At 42.2% G+C, this 23,665-nt stretch overlaps 2 protein-coding genes across 2 annotated transcripts in view; one reads left to right on the plus strand and one right to left on the minus strand.

The window, feature by feature from the left end:
• asic4a (acid-sensing (proton-gated) ion channel family member 4a) overlaps positions 1-23,665 on the minus strand; it is a 192,411-nt gene that overhangs the window by 113,413 nt on the left and 55,333 nt on the right. The window lies entirely within an intron of this gene.
• On the plus strand, positions 6,877-7,933 carry cxcr2 (chemokine (C-X-C motif) receptor 2). Its single transcript, XM_072444069.1, has one exon. The coding sequence runs from the start codon at positions 6,901-6,903 to the stop codon at positions 7,888-7,890; it is 990 nt and encodes a 329-aa protein (XP_072300170.1). The 5' UTR covers positions 6,877-6,900; the 3' UTR covers positions 7,891-7,933.

Genomic DNA, 23,665 nt, shown 5'->3' on the forward strand with positions numbered 1-23,665 from the left:
ACTTTGATGGTTTGGTCATTACAGGTGGTTTCAATGTGCATGTTGATAATGTTTGTGACAGAAACGCTAAAGAGCTTGATGCTGTCCTTGAAACCTTCAGTCTTACTCAGCATGTGAGAGGCCCCACCCACAGCAAAGGACACACTCTAGATCTCATAATTACAAAGGGGGTAAATATTTCAAATGTTAATGTGATCGATGTTGCTCTGTCTGATCATTTCTGTGTCTTCTTTGACCTGTCTGTTTCTCCCAAACCTCCGGTTGGTCCTGCAGTTGTTCAGAGGAGACACATAAGTAATGGCACAGGTGCACTGTTTATGGAAATGATAAACTTTGAAAATGTCTCATGTTCTAATGTAAATGATTTGTTGAACTCTGTTACATCTAGTGTTTTGAATGTTCTGGACACCATCGCCCCTATAAAGGCTAAAATGGTTAAAAATAAGCAGAAGGCGCCATGGAGAAATGATGATTCGGTCAGGGCACAGAAAAGGGAGTGCCGCAGGGCCGAACGGAAATGGCGCAAGTCAAAGCTCCAGGTTCAAAAAGAGATTTACAAAGAAAAGCTGAACATGTACAACCTAATCTTATGTAGAACTAGGGAAAGATATTTTTCTGAAATAATTGGAAGCTGCAGTAACAACTCGCGTGTCCTGTTTGCCACAGTAAACAGATTAACAAACCCTCCAGCTCAGCTGCCGTTAGAACTCATTTCCACATCCAAGTGTAATGAGTTTGCATTATTCTTTAATGACAAAGTTCAGGGCATTAAAAATGCTATAAATCCCACAATGCAAAAAATTACCCTAAAACCACCAAGACACTTAGAGCTAACTCACTTTGTACCAGTAACTGACAAAACTGTCCATGAGATCATCACCAGTCTGAGTTTATCTACATGCTGCCTTGATGTGTTACCCACCAAATTTCTAAAGTCTGTGCTGAACAGTTTGTTAGCACCATTCACTCACATAGTTAACATGTCGCTTCAATCTGGAACATTCCCAATGTCTTTGAAAACTGCGGTCATAAAGCCTCTCCTAAAGAAGAGCAGTCTTGATGCCGCAGTACTGAGTCATTACCGGCCCATCTCTAATCTGCCATTTTTAGGCAAAGTCCTTGAAAAGGTTGTTTACCAACAGCTCACAGATTTCCTCTTAATAAACAACTCATTTGATGTTTTTCAGTCAGGTTTTAGACCTCATCACAGCACTGAGACTGCTCTTGTCAAGGTGACAAATGACATCCGCCTGAACACTGACACGGGCAAAGCCTCAGTCTTAATTCTGTTAGATCTGAGTGCTGCTTTTGACACTGTCGATCATGGGATCCTCTTACAGAGACTAGAGGACTGGGTGGGCATCACTGGCACTGCCCTAAACTGGTTAAGGTCCTATCTGGAAGACAGGAAGTACTTTGTTGAAATTGGTAGCTGTGTCTCAGACCACATGACCCTGACCTGTGGAGTGCCCCAAGGGTCAGTCCTGGGTCCCCTTCTGTTCAACCTCTACATGCTGCCGTTGGGTCAGTTGATACGCAGTGAAAATGTGTCCTATCACAATTATGCAGACGACACTCAGATCTATGTTTCACTGTCGGCAGGTGACTATGGACCAGTGGATTCACTCTGTCACTGCATCCAACAGATCAGTGTGTGGATGCAAAACAACTTTCTCCAGCTGAACTTTTTAGATTTTTTCTTTGCACTCTTCTCTTTTGTTTGTGATTTTATTAGTTTAGAAAATCAGTTGGATTGATAATTTTTAATTTAGTTAATTTTATTGTATTTCTGTAATTTCTTTGTGATTTGAATGCATTTTTCCTGCTGTGTGAAGCACTTTGAATTGCCTTGTGTATGAAATGTGCTCTACAAATAAACTTACCTTGCCTTGCCTTGCCTTAATACTCTTACTATACTTACTCCTAAGTCCTAGCGTGCAAGAGCAAAACATACACAATAGTTGACGAGTCCAGTTTCGTTGATGAACACTTTTAAGAGGTGTAAAAATACTTGTCATGAAAGTGTGTCAGATAAGATCTTCACTTCCCTTCAAACACGGAAATCTGCTTGAACATCTCATGCATCGCTACAGACATTAGATAAAAGCACAGTCAAAGAATAGACATGATGAATGTGAAGATGCTAATATTCTGGAGTTTTTGGTGTTTGGGTCTTTCTGATGATGACACGGAGGTAATTATTTCTTTAATATTCATGTATCCTTCAGGGGGTATTTTGTAATCCATTATGTTATTATAATTTGTATTTTTACTATAAGATATCATAATGAAATCACTGTAAGGTCTAACTAGTGAGTTTATGTTTTAATTAGACTGCTAAATGGAAAGAAAAAAAATATAAAAATGTGGCCCACAGCTCTGTACTTTTGTGTTCTTAAAGTAGTGATAGTGACGCATGATTTAGCAGATGTTTACAGCCACATACAGCACTTGCTTTAGATCAATATTGCCAACATATATCTAATGGTGCCATAGATTATAATTATAAAACAGACCCAAGCACATGTCTTTTTTTAAGTATGTTTTTGTACAAATGAATGAATAACCCATGTATTGAGTTATGCTATAGTGTTACCAATATGAAGTATCTGTGACAATGATGACTTAGAAGTGTTATAGGGTTTATAAGATAACATAAGCCTTTATTTGTCCACACAATTTCAGTGTTACAACACAAGTAGGTGTAGAAGTAAAAGAACAGATAACTTGCAGAAAGCTTTAAAAGCTTTAAAAAAACACTCTTAATAGAAAAGCTCTTGTAAAAAAACTCTTATATTCTCTTCTTAAAAGTTAAAAAAAAAAATATTATTGACATTATGTCAGACTATTGCACATGAATGACAGTATTCCATATGAATATGACAGGATTGCACATGATTAAGGCAAGGCAAGTTTATTTGTAGAGCACATTTCATACACAAGGCAATTCAAAGTGCCTCACACAGCAGGAAAAATGCATTCAAATCACAAAGAAATTACAGAAATACAATAATGATCTAAATAAAAAACAAAAATAAAAAACACCTAGCCAAATCCAAATTTATCTGACCACATTGGCAGGCATTGCAGACACTCCTTCCCATATTTATTTGACATTGTAGCATGACAGGTGTCTCCGGGATGGACACATCACTTTTAGATTGATTTGTTCCCATATCTACGCGCTTTCTGCAAACTGCACACGTCTGTGCTGAGCGTATGTTTCTTTTACGACGTCTCTCTCGTCGACACCTCCACCTGATGTGGCGCTTTGTATCTTTAATGACGGACCTCGTCTCGTCTGCCCCGCCCTAGATTTAGCTTTAGCTAAACTAATTTTCTCAGACAAAACTCGACCAAAGCTTTAGTGTTAAAACCTGGCTCTTGGTCAGTGGGTCGGTGCCAGGCTCTTCCTGGACTTTACAATAGGCTCAGTGCCGACCGACAACCAGTGTGTGTTCTGACCCTCTCCCCAGGCACGTGCCATGAGCTGCACTTGGACACTAGCACAATGGGCTATTGTGTCCAGCAAAATTATTTACATGTTCAAATGCAATCGTATCTAAATAGTAGTTATAGAATTGTAGAGAATTTCTCTAAAGAAAGACCAGTTAATTTGAATAAATTTAAAAGGTGCTATTTTTAAGCTAAAATTTAAGGGAGTGTCTGCAGAACCGTGGCGCGCGGCTGAAACTGCCCTGTTATTTTTGTGCCGGCCGCACGCCGGGTTAAGGTTAGGGTTAAGGTTAGGGTTAGGGTTAGGGTTAGGGTTAAGGTTAAGGTTAGGGTTAGGGTTAGGGTTAGGGTTAGGGTTAAGGTTAGGGTTAGGGTTAGGGTTAGGGTTAAGGTTATGGTTAAGGTTAAGGTTAAGGTTAGGTTTAAGGTTAGGGTTAGGGTTAGGGTTAGGGTTAGGGTTAGGGTTAAGGTTAAGGTTAAGGTTAAGGTTAGGGTTAAGGTGAAGGTTAGGGTTAGGGTTAGGGTTAGGGTTATGGTTAAGGTTAGGGTTAGGGTTAGGGTTAGGGTTAGGGTTAAGGTTAAGGTTAAGGTTAAGGTTAGGGTTAGGGTTAGGGTTAGGGTTAAGGTTAAGGTTAAGGTTAAGGTTAGGGTTAGAGTTAAGGTTAAGGTTAGGGTTAGGGTTAGGGTTAGGGTTAAGGTTAGGGTTAGGGTTAGGGTTAGGGTTAAGGTTATGGTTAAGGTTAAGGTTAAGGTTAGGTTTAAGGTTAGGGTTAGGGTTAGGGTTAGGGTTAGGGTTAAGGTTAAGGTTAAGGTTAAGGTTAGGGTTAAGGTTAAGGTTAGGGTTAGGGTTAGGGTTATGGTTAAGGTTAGGGTTAGGGTTAGGGTTAGGGTTAAGGTTAAGGTTAAGGTTAAGGTTAGGGTTAGGGTTAGGGTTAGGGTTAAGGTTAAGGTTAGGGTTAGAGTTAAGGTTAAGGTTAAGGTTAAGGTTAGGGTTAGGGTTAGCCATGGGGCTATAACGGGCTATAAGGGAAATGCCGCGGTCCCTGAAACTGCGCGGCCATTTGACCGCGCCGCGGCTCTCCAGCTACGGCCAAAATTTAAGGCCATGGCTGGAGAGCCGCGGCGCGGTCAAATAGCCGCGCAGTTTCAGGGACCGCGGCATTTCCCCTATAGCCTCATGGCTAACCCTAATGTGCAATACCTGTTAATAAGAGTGTTCTATTTTGTTTTTATTCTGTTTACTTACCTTCTAATAGTATTACCTATTACCTAGTCTTGTGCTAGATATTTTTGTCTTCATCTTTTTATTTTTTATCTATCTATTTTATTTTATTTCCCAAGAGTTCCCAAGAGTTCTATTAAGAGTGTTTTTTTTTTTAAACTTCCTATGATCTGTCCTTTCCTCCTGTTTCTACTGCGTTGTAACAACGAAATTTCCCCTTGTGTGGATAGTAAAGGATTATCTTATCTTAACCCTAACCCTAACCTTAACCTTAACCTTAACCCTAACCCTAACCCTAACCCTAACCCTAACCTTAACCCTAACCCTAACCCTAACCCTAACCTTAACCTTAACCCTAACCCTAACCCTAACCTTAACCCTAACCTTAACCTTAACCTTAACCCTAACCCTAACTTTAACCCTAACCTTAACCCTAACCCTAACCTTAACCTTAACCCTAACCTTAACCCTAACCCTAACCTTAACCCTAACCTTAACCTTAACCCTAACCCTAACCTTAACCCTAACCCTAACCCTAACCCTAACCCTAACCCTAACCTTAACCCTAACCTTAACCCCAACCCTAACCCCAACCCTAACCTTAACCTTAACCTTAACCCTAACCTTAACCCTAACCTTAACCCTAACCTTAATCTTAACCTTAACCTTAATCTTAACCTTAACCTTAACCCTAACCTTAACCCGGCGCAGTCTAAAACGGCGCTAAAACGTGGTCAAATAGCGGCGCAGTTTTAGGAGCCGTGGCGCGCGGCCAGCACAAAAATAACATGGCTTTTTCGGCCGCGTGCAGACACTCCCAAAATTTAAAGGGGCAGGGTACTACCTCAAAATAGTCCCAGATACATATTTTGGTATTTAAAATGTCAAAAATGAAAAATAAATAAATAGTAAATACAATAGAAAATAAAAAAGGTTAATGTGTAAATAATTTGAGCCATAAAAGAGAAGAGTGCAAAGAAAAATCCTTTCAGTCATATGTGCAAAACTGTTTTTAGCTTAGATTTGAACATTGTCAGAGTAAGTCAGTATTACACATGGGTATGACAGTATAACACATGGGTATGACAGTATAACACATGGGTATGACAGTATAACACATGGGTATGACAGTATAACACATGGGTATGACAGTATAACACATGGGTATGACAGTATAACACATGGGTATGACAGTATAACACATGGGTATGACAGTATAACACATGGGTATGACAGTATAACACATGGGTATGACAGTATTACACATGGGTATGACAGTATTACACATGGGTATGACAGTATAACACATGGGTATGACAGTATAACACATGGGTATGACAGTATTACACATGGGTATGACAGTATTACACATGGGTATGACAGTATTACACATGGGTATGACAGTATAACACATGGGTATGACAGTATAACACATGGGTATGACAGTATTACACATGGGTATGACAGTATACACATGGGTATGACAGTATAACACATGGGTATGACAGTATTACACATGGGTATGACAGTATTACACATGGGTATGACAGTATAACACATGGGTATGACAGTATTACACATGGGTATGACAGTATTACACATGGGTATGACAGTATACACATGGGTATGACAGTATAACACATGGGTATGACAGTATACACATGGGTATGACAGTATTACACATGGGTATGACAGTATTACACATGGGTATGACAGTATTACACATGGGTATGACAGTATAACACATGGGTATGACAGTATAACACATGGGTATGACAGTATTACACATGGGTATGACAGTATACACATGGGTATGACAGTATAACACATGGGTATGACAGTATACACATGGGTATGACAGTATTACACATGGGTATGACAGTATAACACATGGGTATGACATTATTACACATGGGTATGACAGTATTGCACATGGGTATGACAGTATTGCACATGGGTATGACAGTATTGCACATGGGTATGACAGTATTACACATGGGTATGACAGTATTACACATGGGTATGACAGTATACACATGTTCAGGGCTAACAGTGTTTGTTGTTAAGTCTGACAGTAACATTAGCCCTAATATGAGTCTGTGGTCTTTCGATTGAAGATATTGTGGACACTGATGCAGATTCTCTTTTTATTTTAGTATGAGGAAGAATTTTACTTTCCTGACTTGGAAAACACAACTTGGACCGATGACGGAGAGTCGGTCATGTGCAGTGCCAGCGCTCCTGGGTTCCGAACTCTAGGAATCATGATCACCTACATCGTTGTCTTTGTCTTTAGCTTCCTCGGAAACAGCGTTGTTGTTTTCGTGGTCACTTCCATGAAGAAAGGCAGGTCCAGCACAGACATCTACTTAATGCACCTAGCAATAGCCGACCTTCTGTTTAGCCTGACTCTTCCCTTCTGGGCGGTGTACATTCACTCCGGTTGGATTTTCGGAAGCGCCCTTTGCAAAATCCTCTCCAGTTTACAGGAAGCCTCTGTCTACGGCGGCGTCTTCCTGTTAGCCTGCATTAGCATTGATCGCTACTTCGCTATCGTGCGAGCTAAACGTCAACTTTCGTCACACAATCTCGTCGTCAAAGTCATCTGTGGAGTGGTGTGGCTGGTCGCCGCGATGCTGGCCTTACCCGTTGCCGTGCAAAGAGAAAGCATGTTCGACAGTGATCTCGGGGAACACATCTGCTTCGAAAACGTGACCGGTGAAAACATTGATCGCTGGCGAGTGACCATGCGCATTCTGAGGCACACAATGGGGTTTTTCGTCCCGTTCGCCATCATGTTCGTCTGCTACGGTTGCACTGTTGTCACGCTGTTTCACGCTCGCAACCAGAAAAAGCACAAAGCGATGCGAGTTATCCTAGCCATAGTTTTAGCCTTTGTCCTGTGCTGGTTGCCTTTCAATGTGTCTGTTTTGACTGACACCTTGATTCGGGGCGGGTCCTTGCTTCTGGAGAGCTGCGAGACTAGGTACGCGGTGGAAAAGATGCTGCACGTGACACAAGTGCTGGCGTTCACACACTGCATGGTCAACCCAGTGCTGTACGCCTTCATCGGGGCGAAGTTTCGAAACCAGCTCCTCACCGCGCTGAACAAACACGGGGTCATTAGTAAAAGTATTCTCCAGACTTACAGGAAGGGCTCTGGACACAGCACGAGCAGCTTCAGATCCAGGAACACCTCAGTGAAAATGTGATGACAACCGTTTCACACTGACAGATGGACAAGTACTCACTGGGATGAATGTGTGCAAGGATAACTGGCATCTGCATGTGTTCAAATGAGTTGCACATTCTGTAAATTTGATGTCATAAAGTAGGTTTGTACACCATTTATTCTTAGATTAACTTTTGTAGCCGATATTTTCTTTAGCCTAAATGTTTCCTGGTTAATTACTTTTTTTTTGTAACATATTTTTTATTGTTTGTTTAGCTAAGAATTTTTCAGTTTCTCTGCACTTTTTGTTTGGCCAGGTCCTGCTGTCGCATTTTGTTTGGGGTAGAGATTAATTTTTTTAAAACTTTTTTTAAGTTAGAGGTGTTGGCACGGGGTCGTACCTTTTTGTTCTGTTTGGCCGGCCCACCAGGTCACTCTTTCAGATGCTATTTTGTTTTTGGGCAGAGGGTTTTGTAAGAGTTCAGTACTTCTTAAAAATAACATAAGAAAAAGTTTATTTGTGCTGAACAATTCGGACATAAGGTAATTCAAAGTGCTTCACAAAACAGGAAAAAAATCATTAAAACCATAAAACAGATAAAGACATGAAAGAGAAGAGTGAAAATAGTATAATTTCAGTCACATGCACAGCTAAACAAAACAGTTTTTATCTTAGATTTGAACATTGTCAGAGTAGAAGCCTGTCTCACATAAAACTGAAACGCAGATTTTAAAGTCTCTTCTCTGAGCCACAGGGGGCAGTGCAGGGACCTGAGAACAGGACTAATGTGATGGTACTTCCTGGTTCTAGTCAGGACCCGAGCAGCAGGAAAAAACAAGACGTCAAATTCAAACTTTGAACTCTTACACTCGTGTCTTTTTTGCTTTTAAATATGTTTGGTTTGACATGTTAATTTTAAATGCCCTTGTTGTTATGGACAATATATAGGAAACAAATGTAATTTATATGTTTTTATTTGGTCCAAGTACAGCTTTATAGTATAGTATAGCTATAGTTTATACATGTTTGTATTGTAATACTGTAATGTTTTGAACTTGTTATATTAAACCTGACATCTAATAAACTTGTATATTAATTTTCTACCATTTGTTTTCTAAAGATACTCTGGTCTAGACAAAGGCCATGTCATGTAAAACATAATGCCAACATATTATGTAAATCAAGTGGCATTTGTGTCGTGGTGTTGGCTGAAGACTAATAAATAATATGATTGTAATTTTGTGATGTTGTAATTAGTAACAATTTACAATAAAGCATGACAAATACTTGATTTATAATGAACAAAGGGTTTAGTAACCACTTAATTAATACCCTCACCCTTAAATTGAGTAGTTACTAAACTGTGTTATTCATGAATTAAGTACAATTATCAATCTTAACCGAGCCGATAGAAAAAGTCTTCATGTTTTTCCTTATGTTTGACATCAAATCCAGTCTGGTTCCATTTAACTCCCCGATCTCGTGCTCCACATCTGTGTCCGGAGCCATTGTTTCCCTGTTAACCCCAAAGGCATCTGGAGACACCTGCTTGTCCCCCTTTGACCCCTCCATTTTGTCCTCGCCCCCGTCAGGCCATCTGCTGCTCCCGTGTTAGACACAAATCTCCTTGGGCTAAAAAACCATGTCGTGTCCGCGCTCCGCTTCCACCCCGTCAACCAGAGAACGTCTCAGAGTGAAGACGGTCCCATCCTAAATAGAATGGTCTTCTTTTTAAGACAGGTACAGGCGTTTCTTCTATGTTGTGTAGATAACGTGGCATTACTCCTACATCACACTGGCATGTTTTACCTCTTGCTTTGATTAGCCATGTTTCAACATTAGATCTGAATAAACAAGTATAAATACATATTACTCAACTATAACATGTAGAGAGCAAGATTTGAGACATTGTAGACTGTAGGCCATTTCTCAGATTAACAACGGCCATACAAGAAGGTTTTTATGTTCAGAAATGTAGGGCAAATTGCAGTCCATAATCAACTGTCGAGGCCAAAGGCCCCAAGCCTTTTCCTGTATTGTACTTGACTCGCCCAAACCTGCTGGTATCTAGAGTCTACATCAGCTAATATTTGACTTTGGGTGCCATTTTGAGAAATCCAGACTATGATTTATTTATAAGTGCGTTGGCTGCAGTTAGCGATGATTTGATGACACACAGCGCTGTAACACTCGCCTGATGCACCACGGCTTTGGACAGCCGCTCGAACACACGACACGCAGCTCCTCCACTGCTAAGGAGCATGTCAAACTGCCACTCGCGTTTGGTTTAGTTCATTAATTTTTTTCAATGAGACAGCATGTATCAATGAACAGCTAATGCTGTAACTACACCAGATTTAGCTCAAAGCTTATTTCCATCAGACGGGGGGAAAAGCAGATAGAACAGTTCCATCATGTACACAAACTGGGGAAAGACAGTCGCTCCAGAAGCAGCTGTTTAGAGCTGCAGGAGCGAGTTATGAAACGTCAGCGAGCGCAGATGGACATAGGCCTACTTTGTTTTTCTAAACATTCTGCAGCGCGCGCCACTCCAAATACCTCCATTCCATGCGACGTGCCTGGGTTTAATAATGAACACCACAATGTAAAGGCATATTCCCTTTTGTGTGAAAATGTATCATGAAATGAGATATTGAACCATGTGTATTTTCTACAAAAGAAAACAATACAAAGTTTTGAATGCTGGAGTGGAGAAAAGCTTACATGAAAAATAATAATAATCTTCATTTATTAAAGCTTAGACCAAAAAATGGGACATTTTTATAGCCATCAACAAAATGAACCCTGGCTTCATCCATTTTCCAGATTTAGATGTGTCACATATGTACAGTTTTTGCAGGTCTTACACATAAAATGGCTTATTTATGAAACATTACATGATGAAAAAAGTATAATAGATTTTCGATAACATTTATGCAAGTAAATTAAAGTTTAAGATTCAAATTTTTAGCGCTAAAATAAAAATGTCCCTCCTTAAATGAAAAACAAATATCAAGCTAGTAGTTGGTTTGTGGCAGCACATTTCAGAGTCTCTGTTCAAACACCCAAAGGACGGCCTTCTGCAAACTAAACATGAGCTACAGCTGTTGAACCTATAAGAAAATAAAGCTGTGTCACGTACTAAAACCTCCAGAGTGGCTCGGGCTGCGGCAGGTGTTTCCAAAGCCTCCGCTCCTTCATTCACATTCCCAACCTCAGCTTTATATCACGGCTCCGAGTGTGATGTGTGGAATTGACATTTTTAATCTGCCTTGCTCCTCCCTGTGATCTACAGGACTGAACCGGAGAGACAGGGCCCCGGCATTAATCTCACCAACACATTCATTCTGCAAACACCGTAAAGCATCGCCCGCACCCTATGTATCTGATACTAAATGTGAAATATTTCAGAACATCTGCGCTAAAAAGACCGAAAGCAATTTGATGCCGTAAATACTGTGACGGCAAGATGTGACACACGTATCAACACATATTTAGACATACACTTTTAACAGGATTGAAAATGATCCCTGCAGATAAAAATGGGAACGAATAAATTATTAAGAAACAGAGAGAGGATTGGCTGGAAGAATATGTAGCCTTTATCACCACGCAGACCAGTGCCAGCGTCTGTCTGTGATGAGTAATGGCCCGAATGCTGATAGCAGACATCACAATTTGTAGTATTATGAAGTATTATTCAATATCTTTCAATATTTGCTACACGCTTGTTTGACTTACAGACACAAATGAATGATGGAAAAAGCTGCCATTCATTCTTTTTGCATTTAATTGAAAGATTAAACACATCTAGGCTATTTCTACGTATTGTGTATGTATTTCTATCTCTCATGACACAAACATATTAGCATAACCAAACACCTTCGAAATGAAAAGATGTCGGTGATGAATTCATAACGAAACGCATGCACGGAACGTTTCGGCGGATCCTCGCTCTCCTTCCCCGAGGTAACTTTTTTTAAAATTGTTTAACGGGATGTAATGTAATCGTGATGAGCTTCCGTGCTGATTGCAGACCATAACGCACAATTAGCAGAACAGCACTGCGCTATTACGCGTGTCGTAACGCGGCAGATCACTGAAGTTGATTGCCTCTAAAACAGATGCACAGGTAGCGGATGCGTCTGGTGCTAGCGGCGACTGTGCACAGGGGTCAAAGTAAAGGTCACGAGACTTTCATTTCAGTGAGCGACCGCGGGGGACTGAACACCGATGTCAAGACAGCCGTGAATACGTGACACATTGGCCGTGGAGGAGGCGTGTTCCAAACGGCATCGACAGGACTGATGCGAAACATGAATAAAGTCATCAATTAGTTTATTTACATTTCTTAGTTTTAATGTTTGAACAAGAGCCTGTAGAAAACACAGTGAACAATGCTCAGATGTCTTTCATTTTTCACCCCAAAGCGACTGTCATGCAGTTTTGAAGTTAGGCTGCACAAGATATTGCAATATTGGCAGACGCATTAACTGAATACTTGCAACAATATGTCGTAATAACATTAAGGTTCCTCATATGACAGAAATGTATTGTGTTTGAAATGAAAATGTATAAAAATGTTCTTTTTTTAATGCAGATTTTTTTTTCCACATTCAGTCAAAATTTTTGTGGATTTAGTCTTTGTATATTATGATTATAATTGGAATTTCAGTGACAAAAAGTATGAAAAAAGCCATAATAATAAAAATAAAAAGAAGCCATACCACATTTCTCAATAATTCCCAATATTGTGCAGTTCTGTTTAGAAGTATAAAAACATCCTTTCATTTCTGCTCTCTAAAAGCCTGTTAATCGATATTTTCACTTTGCTCCCATCTCAAGGCCGGGTTACGTGCACGTCTTATTCAGACACTCCACGAGTCGAATAAACCTGGTCAATATATGTGTTTAGTCTTATTCATTTCGTCGGGGACACACTCGACAGTCCTGCTCATTGTCGCGGGTAATTCGCAGCGCTCGTCCCCAAATGTAGCGTTTGGCGTCTTTCAGTTAGCCGCGCCCCGGGAAACCAGTCACAGTACACGGTGATTTGGCAGATTTGAACGCCAGACGTTACAGGAAGTGGCATTTGTCTGGCTGGATTAGGCAATGAAATGACACGACGACAGTGTGTGATTGGCTGGGAATCACTGACACAGGTCTTTAAATTAGACAAAATGGTAAACTTGCTTTTCCGTTGGAGGGTCAGCCACCTGCTTGTCTGTGTAGATGTTTGAGAATACGGCTTTACATCTCCATGGGAACAAGTGTGACGCTCCCAGGCCGAGGTAAAGGTCAGGTTTGTGGAGAGTTGACAGCGTAAGAAAAACGCAAAAAGGTTTAATGCCAAACTAGGAGCTGCAACTAACAATTGCTTTAGTTAGTTAGTCAGTGTGAATAAATGTTGATTTCAAAAGTATATTATTGTTGAAAATCAGAAATTGTTTATTCTATGTTGACATTTTTATTTAATAATTCCAATTCTATGTCAGAAAAAGCAATTGCTCAATACATTGATTTGACTTTTCTTATGTAGTTAAACATGATGTCTGAAGTCTGTATTGTATTGTTCAGAAAATGTATATTCAAAGTCGGATTTGTTTCAATAAGACAAACACAAATTGACTCAAAAATCAAGATAAATCAATAAGAGATGAAAAATAAATAAAAAAGTGACTCCCCACTATAAAAGTTCCATAATGTACCTTTAAAAGCAATCACATCAGCATGACATCCACTTTTTTTGCACTGACACTGCTGAACAACTGCATGAGCCTGGAGTCACACCTGTTTGTGCTCCCGACAGGCACATGATCACTTTAAAGCTAATTAATAAGGCATCATTACATGTGGCTCTTTAACATAACACCCCTTGTACGCATTGTGCCCTGGCTTCATTTTTTCATTCCTTTTATTTGTTTATAAGAGGAGGAGGAGGAGGAGGAGGAGGAGGAGGGCCCAGGGGCGCGCTTGATTCTCTCATCAACATAACGAGGTCATTTTAAAGAGAATGCCGTTGAGAACCGTAATGGGCCTATCATCCGTTTGGCAGCCTGACCTTTACTAACAAAGCATAAAAAGCTCTTGTGCGCACAGGACGGCCTTCACGTGCAGTTTTTTCACTAGCGAGAGGATTTATTGATACTGATGCGGATTGGTATGTGCGTGCGTGTTCATTTTCCGGTTGAGTGGAGGCATATTTAGCATGTTTTCGGTTTTAATAGCGAACGGGTGCAATTCGAAATTCCACTATTCCTCCAGCTTGGTACTTCTGACCAAGATCCGGGCTCAAGATCACAGCGCCGCAGACGTGCCACTGTCCAAGCTGAAAGTTGGATAAAATGAACAAATTAATTCATTTTTTGTTTTGCGCTTGTCGTGGGTGACTGGAGCCGAGCCCGGTGACTATGGGAGAGTTGGAAAGTTGGATAAAATGCAGGGGACAATTTTCTCCAATGGGTAAAATAAAGTCTAAAAATGCCACATATACATAAACTTAGTCTAGGGCTGCAACCATGAATCCACTAATCATGAGAAGTATAAAAATAGTATAAAAAATAATCGTAGTCATATTTGTGATAACCGTAAGGGATCTGGATTATAGACAGACTCTAAAACACATTTAGAAAAGGCTCTTTTATAACAAATACTGAACATTTTCATCAGTAATACACCTGCTTTGTAAACATTTTCTAACTAGAAACTTTCAGTCACAATATTTCAACCTGAATGTGGTTGATATTCTATTTAAATGTACGTACAACAGACATAATAATATAACTACTAAAGTAATAGTTACCGGTAGTCACCCACTTGACTTCCACATAGATACTAACCAATCACCAACATCTGCACTTATTAACATCACTTCCAAACATTTCTGGCATTTCACTTTATGTTTTCACCTATGGTTTGCCTGGCATTTCACCCTCCATTCCCTCCACTGCACGTTCCATTCCTTTAGGCCTTTGTTTGGCTGTGGAAACTGAACACTCTCATGCAGAACATGTAAGTGGCCTCCCATGTCCTTATCGATCTGTCCACCGCACCGACTGTTTGCCATCTGTGGCACTGATCAAAACCAGCCAAAGCACCTGCACGTTCCATCTCCAGGGAGACAGTGTGAGACAGTGTGAGACAGTGTGATACAGTGTGATACAGTGTGATACAGAGTGAGACAGTGTGATACAGTGTGATACAGTGTGATACAGAGTGATAGAGTGTGAGACAGTGTGAGACAGTGTGATACAGTGTGATACAGTGTGATACAGTGTGAGACAGTGTGATACAGTGTGAGACAGTGTGAGACAGTGTGAGACAGTGTGAGACAGTGTGAGACAGTGTGAGACAGTGTGATACAGTGTGAGACAGTGTGAGACAGTGTGATACAGTGTGAGACAGTGTGAGACAGTGTGATACAGTGGGATACAGTGTGAGACAGTGTGAGACAGTGTGAGACAGTGTGATACAGTGTGATACAGTGTGATACAGTGTGAGACAGTGTGATAAAGTGTCAGTGGGATACAGTGTGATACAGTGTGATACAGTGTGATACAGTGTGAGACAGTGTGATACAGTGTCAGTGTGAGACAGTGTGATACAGTGTGATACAGTGTGATACAGAGTGATAGAGTGTGAGACAGTGTGAGACAGTGTGATACAGTGTGATACAGTGTGATACAGTGTGAGACAGTGTGAGACAGTGTGATACAGTGTGATACAGTGTGATACAGTGTGAGACAGTGTGATACAGTGTGATACAGTGTGAGACAGTGTGAGACAGTGTGAGACAGTGTGATACAGTGTGAGACAGTGTGAGACAGTGTGATACAGTGTGAGACAGTGTGAGACAGTGTGATACAGTGTGAGACAGTGTGAGACAGTGTGAGACAGTGTGATACATTGTGATACAGTGTGATACAGTGTGAGACAGTGTGAGACAGTGTGATACAGTGTGAGACAGTGTGAGACAGTGTGATACAGTGGGATACAGTGTGAGACAGTGTGAGACAGTGTGAGACAGTGTGATACAGTGTGATACAGTGTGATACAGTGTGAGACAGTGTGATAAAGTGTCAGTGGGATACAGTGTGATACAGTGTGATACAGTGTGATACAGTGTCAGTGTGAGACAGTGTGATACAGTGTGAGACAGTGTGATACAGTGTGAGACAGTGTGAGACAGTGTGAGACAGTGTGATACAGTGTGATACAGTGTGAGACAGTGTGAGACAGTGTGAGACAGTGTGATACAGTGTGAGACAGTGTGAGACAGTGTGATACAGTGTGATACAGAGTGAGACAGTGTGAGACAGTGTGATACAGTGTGAGACAGTGTGATACAGTGTGAGACAGTGTGATACAGTGTGATACAGTGTGAGAAAGTGTGAGACAGTGTGATACAGTGTGAGACAGTGTGATACAGTGTGAGACAGTGTGAGACAGTGTGATACAGTGTGATACAGTGTGAGACAGTGTGAGACAGAGTGAGACAGTGTGAGACAGTGTGATACAGTGTGAGACAGTGTGAGACAGTGTGATACAGTGTGATACAGTGTGAGACAGTGTGATACAGTGTGAGACAGTGTGAGACAGTGTGAGACAGTGTGATACAGTGTGATACAGAGTGATACAGTGTGATACAGTGTGATACAGTGTGAGACAGTGTGAGACAGTGTGATACAGTGTGAGACAGTGTGATACAGTGTGATACAGTGTGAAACAGTGTGATACAGTGTGAGACAGTGTGAGACAGTGTGATACAGTGTGATACAGTGTGAGACAGTGTGATACAGAGTGAGACAGTGTGAGACAGTGTGAGACAGTGTGATACAGTGTGATACAGTGTGAGACAGTGTGATACAGTGTGATACAGAGTGATACAGTGTGAGACAGTGTGAGACAGTGTGAGACAGTGTGATACAGTGTGAGACAGTGTGAGACAGTGTGATACAGTGTGATACAGTGTGATACAGTGTGAGACAGTGTGAGACAGTGTGATACAGTGTGATACAGTGTGATGCAGTGTGAGGCAGTGTGATACAGAGTGATACAGTGTGATACAGTGTGATACAGTGTGAGACAGTGTGATACAGTGTGAGACAGTGTGATACAGTGTGATACAGTGTGATACAGTGTGAGACAGTGTGATACAGTGTGATACAGTGTGATACAGAGTGAGACAGTGTGAGACAGTGTGAGACAGTGTGATACAGTGTGATACAGTGTGATACAGAGTGATACAGTGTGATACAGTGTGATACAGAGTGATACAGTGTGAGACAGTGTGAGACAGTGTGAGACAGTGTGATACAGTGTGATACAGTGTGAGACAGTGTGAGACAGTGTGATACAGTGTGATACAGTGTGAGACAGTGTGATACAGTGTGATACAGTGTGATACAGTGTGAGACAGTGTGAGACAGTGTGATACAGTGTGAGACAGAGTGATACAGTGTGATACAGTGTGATACAGAGTGAGACAGTGTGAGACAGTGTGAGACAGTGTGAGACAGTGTGATACAGTGTGATACAGTGTGATACAGAGTGATACAGTGTGAGACAGTGTGAGACAGTGTGAGACAGTGTGATACAGAGTGATACAGTGTGATACAGTGTGAGACAGTGTGATACAGTGTGATACAGAGTGATACAGTGTGAGACAGTGTGAGAGAGTGTGATACAGTGTGATACAGTGTGATACAGAGTGAGACAGTGTGATACAGTGTGAGACAGTGTGAGACAGTGTGAGACAGTGTGATAGAGAGTGATACAGTGTGATACAGTGTGATACAGAGTGAGACAGTGTGAGACAGTGTGATACAGTGTGAGACAGTGTGATACAGTGTGAGACAGTGTGAGACAGTGTGATACAGTGTGATACAGAGTGATACAGTGTGATACAGTGTGAGACAGTGTGATACAGTGTGATACAGTGTGATACAGAGTGATACAGAGTGATACAGTGTGAGACAGTGTGATACAGTGTGAGACAGTGTGATACAGTGCGAGACAGTGCGAGACAGTGTGATACAGTGTGATACAGAGTGATACAGTGTGAGACAGTGTGATACAGTGTGAGACAGTGTGATACAGTGCGAGACAGTGTGAGACAGTGTGATACAGTGTGATACAGAGTGATACAGTGTGAGACAGTGTAAGACAGTGTGAGACAGTGTGAGACAGTGTGAGACAGTGTGATACAGTGTGATACAGTGTGATACATTGTGATACAGAGTGATACAGTGTGAGACAGTGTGAGAGAGTGTGATACAGTGTGATACAGTGTGATACATAGTGAGACAGTGTGATACAGTGTGAGACAGTGTGAGACAGTGTGAGACAGTGTGATAGAGAGTGATACAGTGTGATACAGTGTGATACAGAGTGAGACAGTGTGAGACAGTGTGATACAGTGTGAGACAGTGTGATACAGTGTGAGACAGTGTGAGACAGTGTGATACAGTGTGATACAGAGTGATACAGTGTGATACAGTGTGAGACAGTGTGATACAGTGTGATACAGTGTGATACAGAGTGATACAGAGTGATACAGTGTGAGACAGTGTGATACAGTGTGAGACAGTGTGATACAGTGCGAGACAGTGCGAGACAGTGTGATACAGTGTGATACAGAGTGATACAGTGTGAGACAGTGTGATACAGTGTGAGACAGTGTGATACAGTGCGAGACAGTGTGAGACAGTGTGATACAGTGTGATACAGAGTGATACAGTGTGAGACAGTGTAAGACAGTGTGAGACAGTGTGCGCCGGCGAAAATGCATGCGTGTTGTGCTATGAAACGTATCCAGAATCTCTTCAGCAGTGAGAGAAAAGGGAATAGTTTTCACCATGATCACCAACAGAAAAAATACTTTTAGTATCACAAACATTGAGCAATAAAACCAAAATCGCAATTTCAATGACCAAATCACAGATGTTGCAATTGTTTAAAATAGATTGACCTCTATAAACAATAAAATAACCTCTCTATTTAAAGAAAAAACACATTTGAGAGAAAAAAGGTTTCTATTTAGAAGTTTAAACCTTCTCAAACTGTTGTGAGTTTAGCGTTCATATTGCAGTCTTAGATAATATTGCTCAAGGACATTTTAATTTTTTAAGGGTTTTGACCCGTAGTCTTTATTGGACAGGACAGTGTAGCATGCAATGGGGATGAGAGAGGGAAAGACCTTCAGCAAACTGTATGAGCTGGACTTAGTGATTAGTCATTTTGATTGATCCGATACTCAAAAAATACTGTGTAAAGTATTGCAATATATCGATCCAATACCAGTACCAATGTTCAATGTTTCGTATTAAAATGCTATAAAGAAATTTACATTGGCTGTATTTTTTTTTTTTTATGTCATCCCGGCTTTATCAATTATATTTAACAAAAGTGAGCAGAAAACACAAAATAAAACACGTTTAAAAAAAATGTAAATTAAAAAATCTGACAAGTTAAATTAACTTAAGCGAGTTCAGTTTTGAAACACAAAACTGAACTACAACTAAAAATAAAACAAAAGGATTTTTAAAAATGAAGGCTAAATAATAACAACAACAACAACAATAACATTGAAATGTGTTACTTGAGTACAATAAGGTATTCTGTAATTGTACCCCCCCCAAAAAATAAAAAAATAAACTTAAGATAAATAATTCACCCCATTTTTATTTAATGAAAGTGAAATATTTGTGCTTTAACATTCTACAAACTCGAAACTGCTTTTACTAATATAAATAGCACAAGTAGATTTTGCCACCCCGTAGCCCAGCACACAGTTAAATGTGTGATATTTACCAGAGTAAAGGTTAAAATGGCTGCATATGCAAAGACACGGACCAAACAGGAAAGGGGCTGGACTCGACAGACTATAATTACTGCTCAGTCAAATGAAATGCTGGTTTAGAAAAGGCTTGTGAAGAAGCTCCTGATCATTCAGACCATCGTTAACCTCTGCACGACCCTCATTCAGCTCCACAATCCCAGGTCTTATCAGGATTACTGCCACATTTTAAATAATTAGGGTCAGCAGTGGACAAACAGCACATAACCTTTACGTACACACGTTTATAAGGCGTTATCACTGCACTGAATTTAATAAGATTGAGACTCCAAGTGAAAGGACACGACTATAAGGGTTGAATACTATACTAATCTTAATTGTCAGTAAATACAATAGTGCAAGAAAGAAAATGAGCTTGTTTATAACTTTCTGGTGTAGATATATTCCACTCACGGCACCACTGTATGTCAACTCAATTACTATTTGTCGAGCCTCACATCTTTATTAACATATGTTTTTAAATACAATGTCTTGAGTGACAAGTGAAAAGGAGCAAAAACAAGAGCAATCTTATGTGATCTGCCCCTTTTTCCAGTTAATCCTAAACACTGATTGAACGTCGGCCTATATGTTTTAAACACTGGGCAGACCATGTGATGACTAGTGCCACATTATAGCATTATTTGTCAATATGTTTTTAGTTCATATTTTTTTTCAATGTGTAAAAAAAACCCAAAACATTGAAATTGTCAATATGTAATGAAATGGAATCCTATAATAAAAAAAAAAATCCTTTATTTGCTTTTAAATGTGACATACTCTGGTGCAAACTGAACTTTTACTTCACTTAATACAGAATAAATGAATTCAACATTTGTTAAAGGGGTGTAAACATTTCTGACTAAATCATCCTAAACAAACTAAACAATACCAACCACAAGGGGTCAGTAAAGATCTTAATGTTATTGTTTTTGCAGGGGGCGCACACTAATTACCACGCTAATCACTAGTGTTTAAAATCAATGCCTCTTGTAGCAAACTCACGTACACCATAAGTACTGTAAAAAATCTTTTAAATCAATAAAAATAAGCAGAAGATTGTCAAGTTGGCCGTCTGTCAACCCAAACTGTCAATCAATATTATTAACGAGGGAGTAAAAGCCCATTAAAGACAACCGGGTACCGCTCAAACACAAGAATAATGATCATTATTCAAGTCATTCAGACATTAAAGATAATCAATTTTGAATCAATATTTGGCAAGGAACGTCCGTGGTGTTGAAAGAAAACCGCTTGGCGCAGTTTAAGACTCCAAAAGCAGGTTAAATTGGCCTCGCGTCTCAAAACGAACCTTGCATCTGATGTATTTATACAAAAAAGGCTTTACTCAGATGACACTTTGCATACATTCCCGCATGCATACGCCTTCTTTGAGATCAAAAATCGTAAATCTCGGTATTTCCAAGTCAGGCGTTTGACAGTTGGTGGCCATATTGTGCCAAGAAATGCAAAACAGGTCAACAAACAAATCAGCTTCAAATGTACGGATCTTTCTTTGCAAAATTGGATGCGTTCTTATTGCGAGGAGGAACGTGTCGACAAGATAAATTATATTAGAGGGTTAAAACAAGTCACAGTTGCATGTAGGCAGAGGCCATATAGATAGGTGTGTGTTGAATATAAAATAGGCTAATGCATAACACAGGCCTGCGTCAGCCCACAGCTCTCTCCTCGCTGAATCTCATTTAGCACCTGCTGTTGGCGTTTCAGATCAGCGTGATGCAAGTAATAAATGCCATTTAAATCTAATGCACTTACGCTAATCTGCATTACACAGTGTTAGGTGTGGGGTTTGGGGGGGGGGGGGGGGGGGGGGGGGGGGAGTTCGCCTGAGCAGCGTGATTTAGCCCGGGACTCCCGGGCTGAACGCTTATTTCCGTCGGCCGAAAAACGACTAAGTATTTTCGGGTATAGTGTACTATTGCCGAAAAACGACAGAGTCTTTTCGGGTATAGTGTACTATTTCGGTTTTTGCACTAAGTCCCTCAGGGGTATAGTGTACTATACTATGATGGTCAGATCACCTCCAGGCCCCAGGGGAGTGCTTTTCTGGGGTCAAACAGTGCACTGATGATGGGGGATTATTTCATTTTGCTCATTTTGGTGTTTTTTCACATTTTAACCCATTTTCACCCCTTTTGCTCACAACTTCGTACTACGGCCCGGAAAAACGACAGAGTCGATGGGTATAGTGTACTATTGCCGAAAAACGACAGAGTCTTTTCGGGTATAGTGTACTATTTCGGTTTTTACTCTAAGTCCCTCAGGGGCATGGGGTGCTATACTATGATGGTCAGATCACCTCCAGGCCCCAGGGGAGTGCTTTTCTGGGGTCAAACAGTGCACTGATGATGGGGGATTATTTCATTTTGCTCATTTTGGTGTTTTTTCACATTTTAACCCATTTTCACCCCTTTTGCTCACAACTTCGTACTACGGCCCGGAAAAACGACAGAGTCGATGGGTATAGTGTACTATTGCCGAAAAACGACAGAGTCTTTTCGGGAATAGTGTACTATTTCGGTTTTTACTCTAAGTCCCTCAGGGGCATGGGGTGCTATACTCTGATGGTCAGATCACCTCCAGGCCCCAGGGGAGTGCTTTTCTGGGGTCAAACAGTGCACTGATGATGGGGGATTATTTCATTTTGCTCATTTTGGTGGTTTTTTTTTTTTTTTTTTTTTTCACATTTTAACCCATTTTAACCCATTTTGCTCACCCCGCACTCTGCCGCATATGAGGCCGGGGAAGGGCCACTCTGGCTGGGCATGGCCTCCGCTGAGCACCCCCTGGAGCCACTGGAGCCCCCGGAGGCCCTCCAGAGCCACCCCCCACTGTCCCCAGACTCACCCGGGGGAAGGGCCACTCTGGCTGGGCATGGTCTCCACCAAGCACCCCCTGGAGCCCCCGGAGCACCTCCAGAGCCACCCCCCACTCCTCCAGACTCACCCCGGGGAAGGGACACTCTGCCTGGGCTCGGCCCCCACTGAGCACCCCCTGGAACCCCTGGAGCCCCCGGAGCACCTCCAGAGCCACCCCCCACTCTCCCCAGACTCTGCCCGGGGAAGGGCCACTCTGGCTGGGCATGGCCTCCACCGAGCACCCCCTGGAACCCCTGGAACCCCCGGAGGCCCTCCAGAGCCACCCCCCACTCTCCCCAGACTCACCCCGGGGGAGGGCCACTCTGGCTGGGCATGGCCTCCACCGAGCACCCCCTGGAACCCCTGGAACCCCCGGAGGCCCTCCAGAGCCACCCCCCACTCTCCCCAGACTCACCCCGGGGAAGGGCCACTCTGGCTGGGCATGGTCTCCACCAAGCACCCCCTGGAGCCCCCTGAGCACCTCCAGAGCCACCCCCCACTCCTCCAGACTCACCCCGGGGAAGGGACACTCTGGCTGGGCATGGCCTCCACCAAGCACCCCCTGGAGCCCCCGGAGCACCTCCAGAGCCACCCCCCACTCCTCCAGACTCACCCCGGGGAAGGGACACTCTGGCTGGGCATGGCCTCCGCCGAGCACCCCCTGGAACCCCCGGAGCCCCTCCAGGGCCACCCCCCACTCCTCCAGACTCTGCCCGGGGAAGGGACACTCTGGCCGGGCATGGCCTCCGCCGAGCACCCCCTGGAACCCCCGGAGCCCCTCCAGGGCCACCCCCCACTCCTCCAGACTCACCCCGGGGAAGGGCCACTCTGGCTGGGCATGGCCTCCACTGAGCACCCCCTGGAACCCCTGGAACCCCCGGAGGCCCTCCAGAGCCACCCCCCACTCTCCCCAGACTCACCCCGGGGATGGGCCACTCTGGCTGGGCATGGTCTCCACCAAGCACCCCCTGGAGCCCCCGGAGCACCTCCAGAGCCACCCCCCACTCCTCCAGACTCACCCCGGGGAAGGGACACTCTGGCCGGGCATGGCCTCCGCCGAGCACCCCCTGGAACCCCCGGAGCCCCTCCAGGGCCA

This window comes from Eucyclogobius newberryi, unplaced genomic scaffold, assembly GCF_026437365.1.
Source record: "Eucyclogobius newberryi isolate DKJ021-1_F unplaced genomic scaffold, fEucNew1.0.hap1 SCAF_14, whole genome shotgun sequence".
In the NCBI taxonomy this organism is placed as follows: Eukaryota; Metazoa; Chordata; class Actinopteri; order Gobiiformes; family Gobiidae; genus Eucyclogobius; species Eucyclogobius newberryi.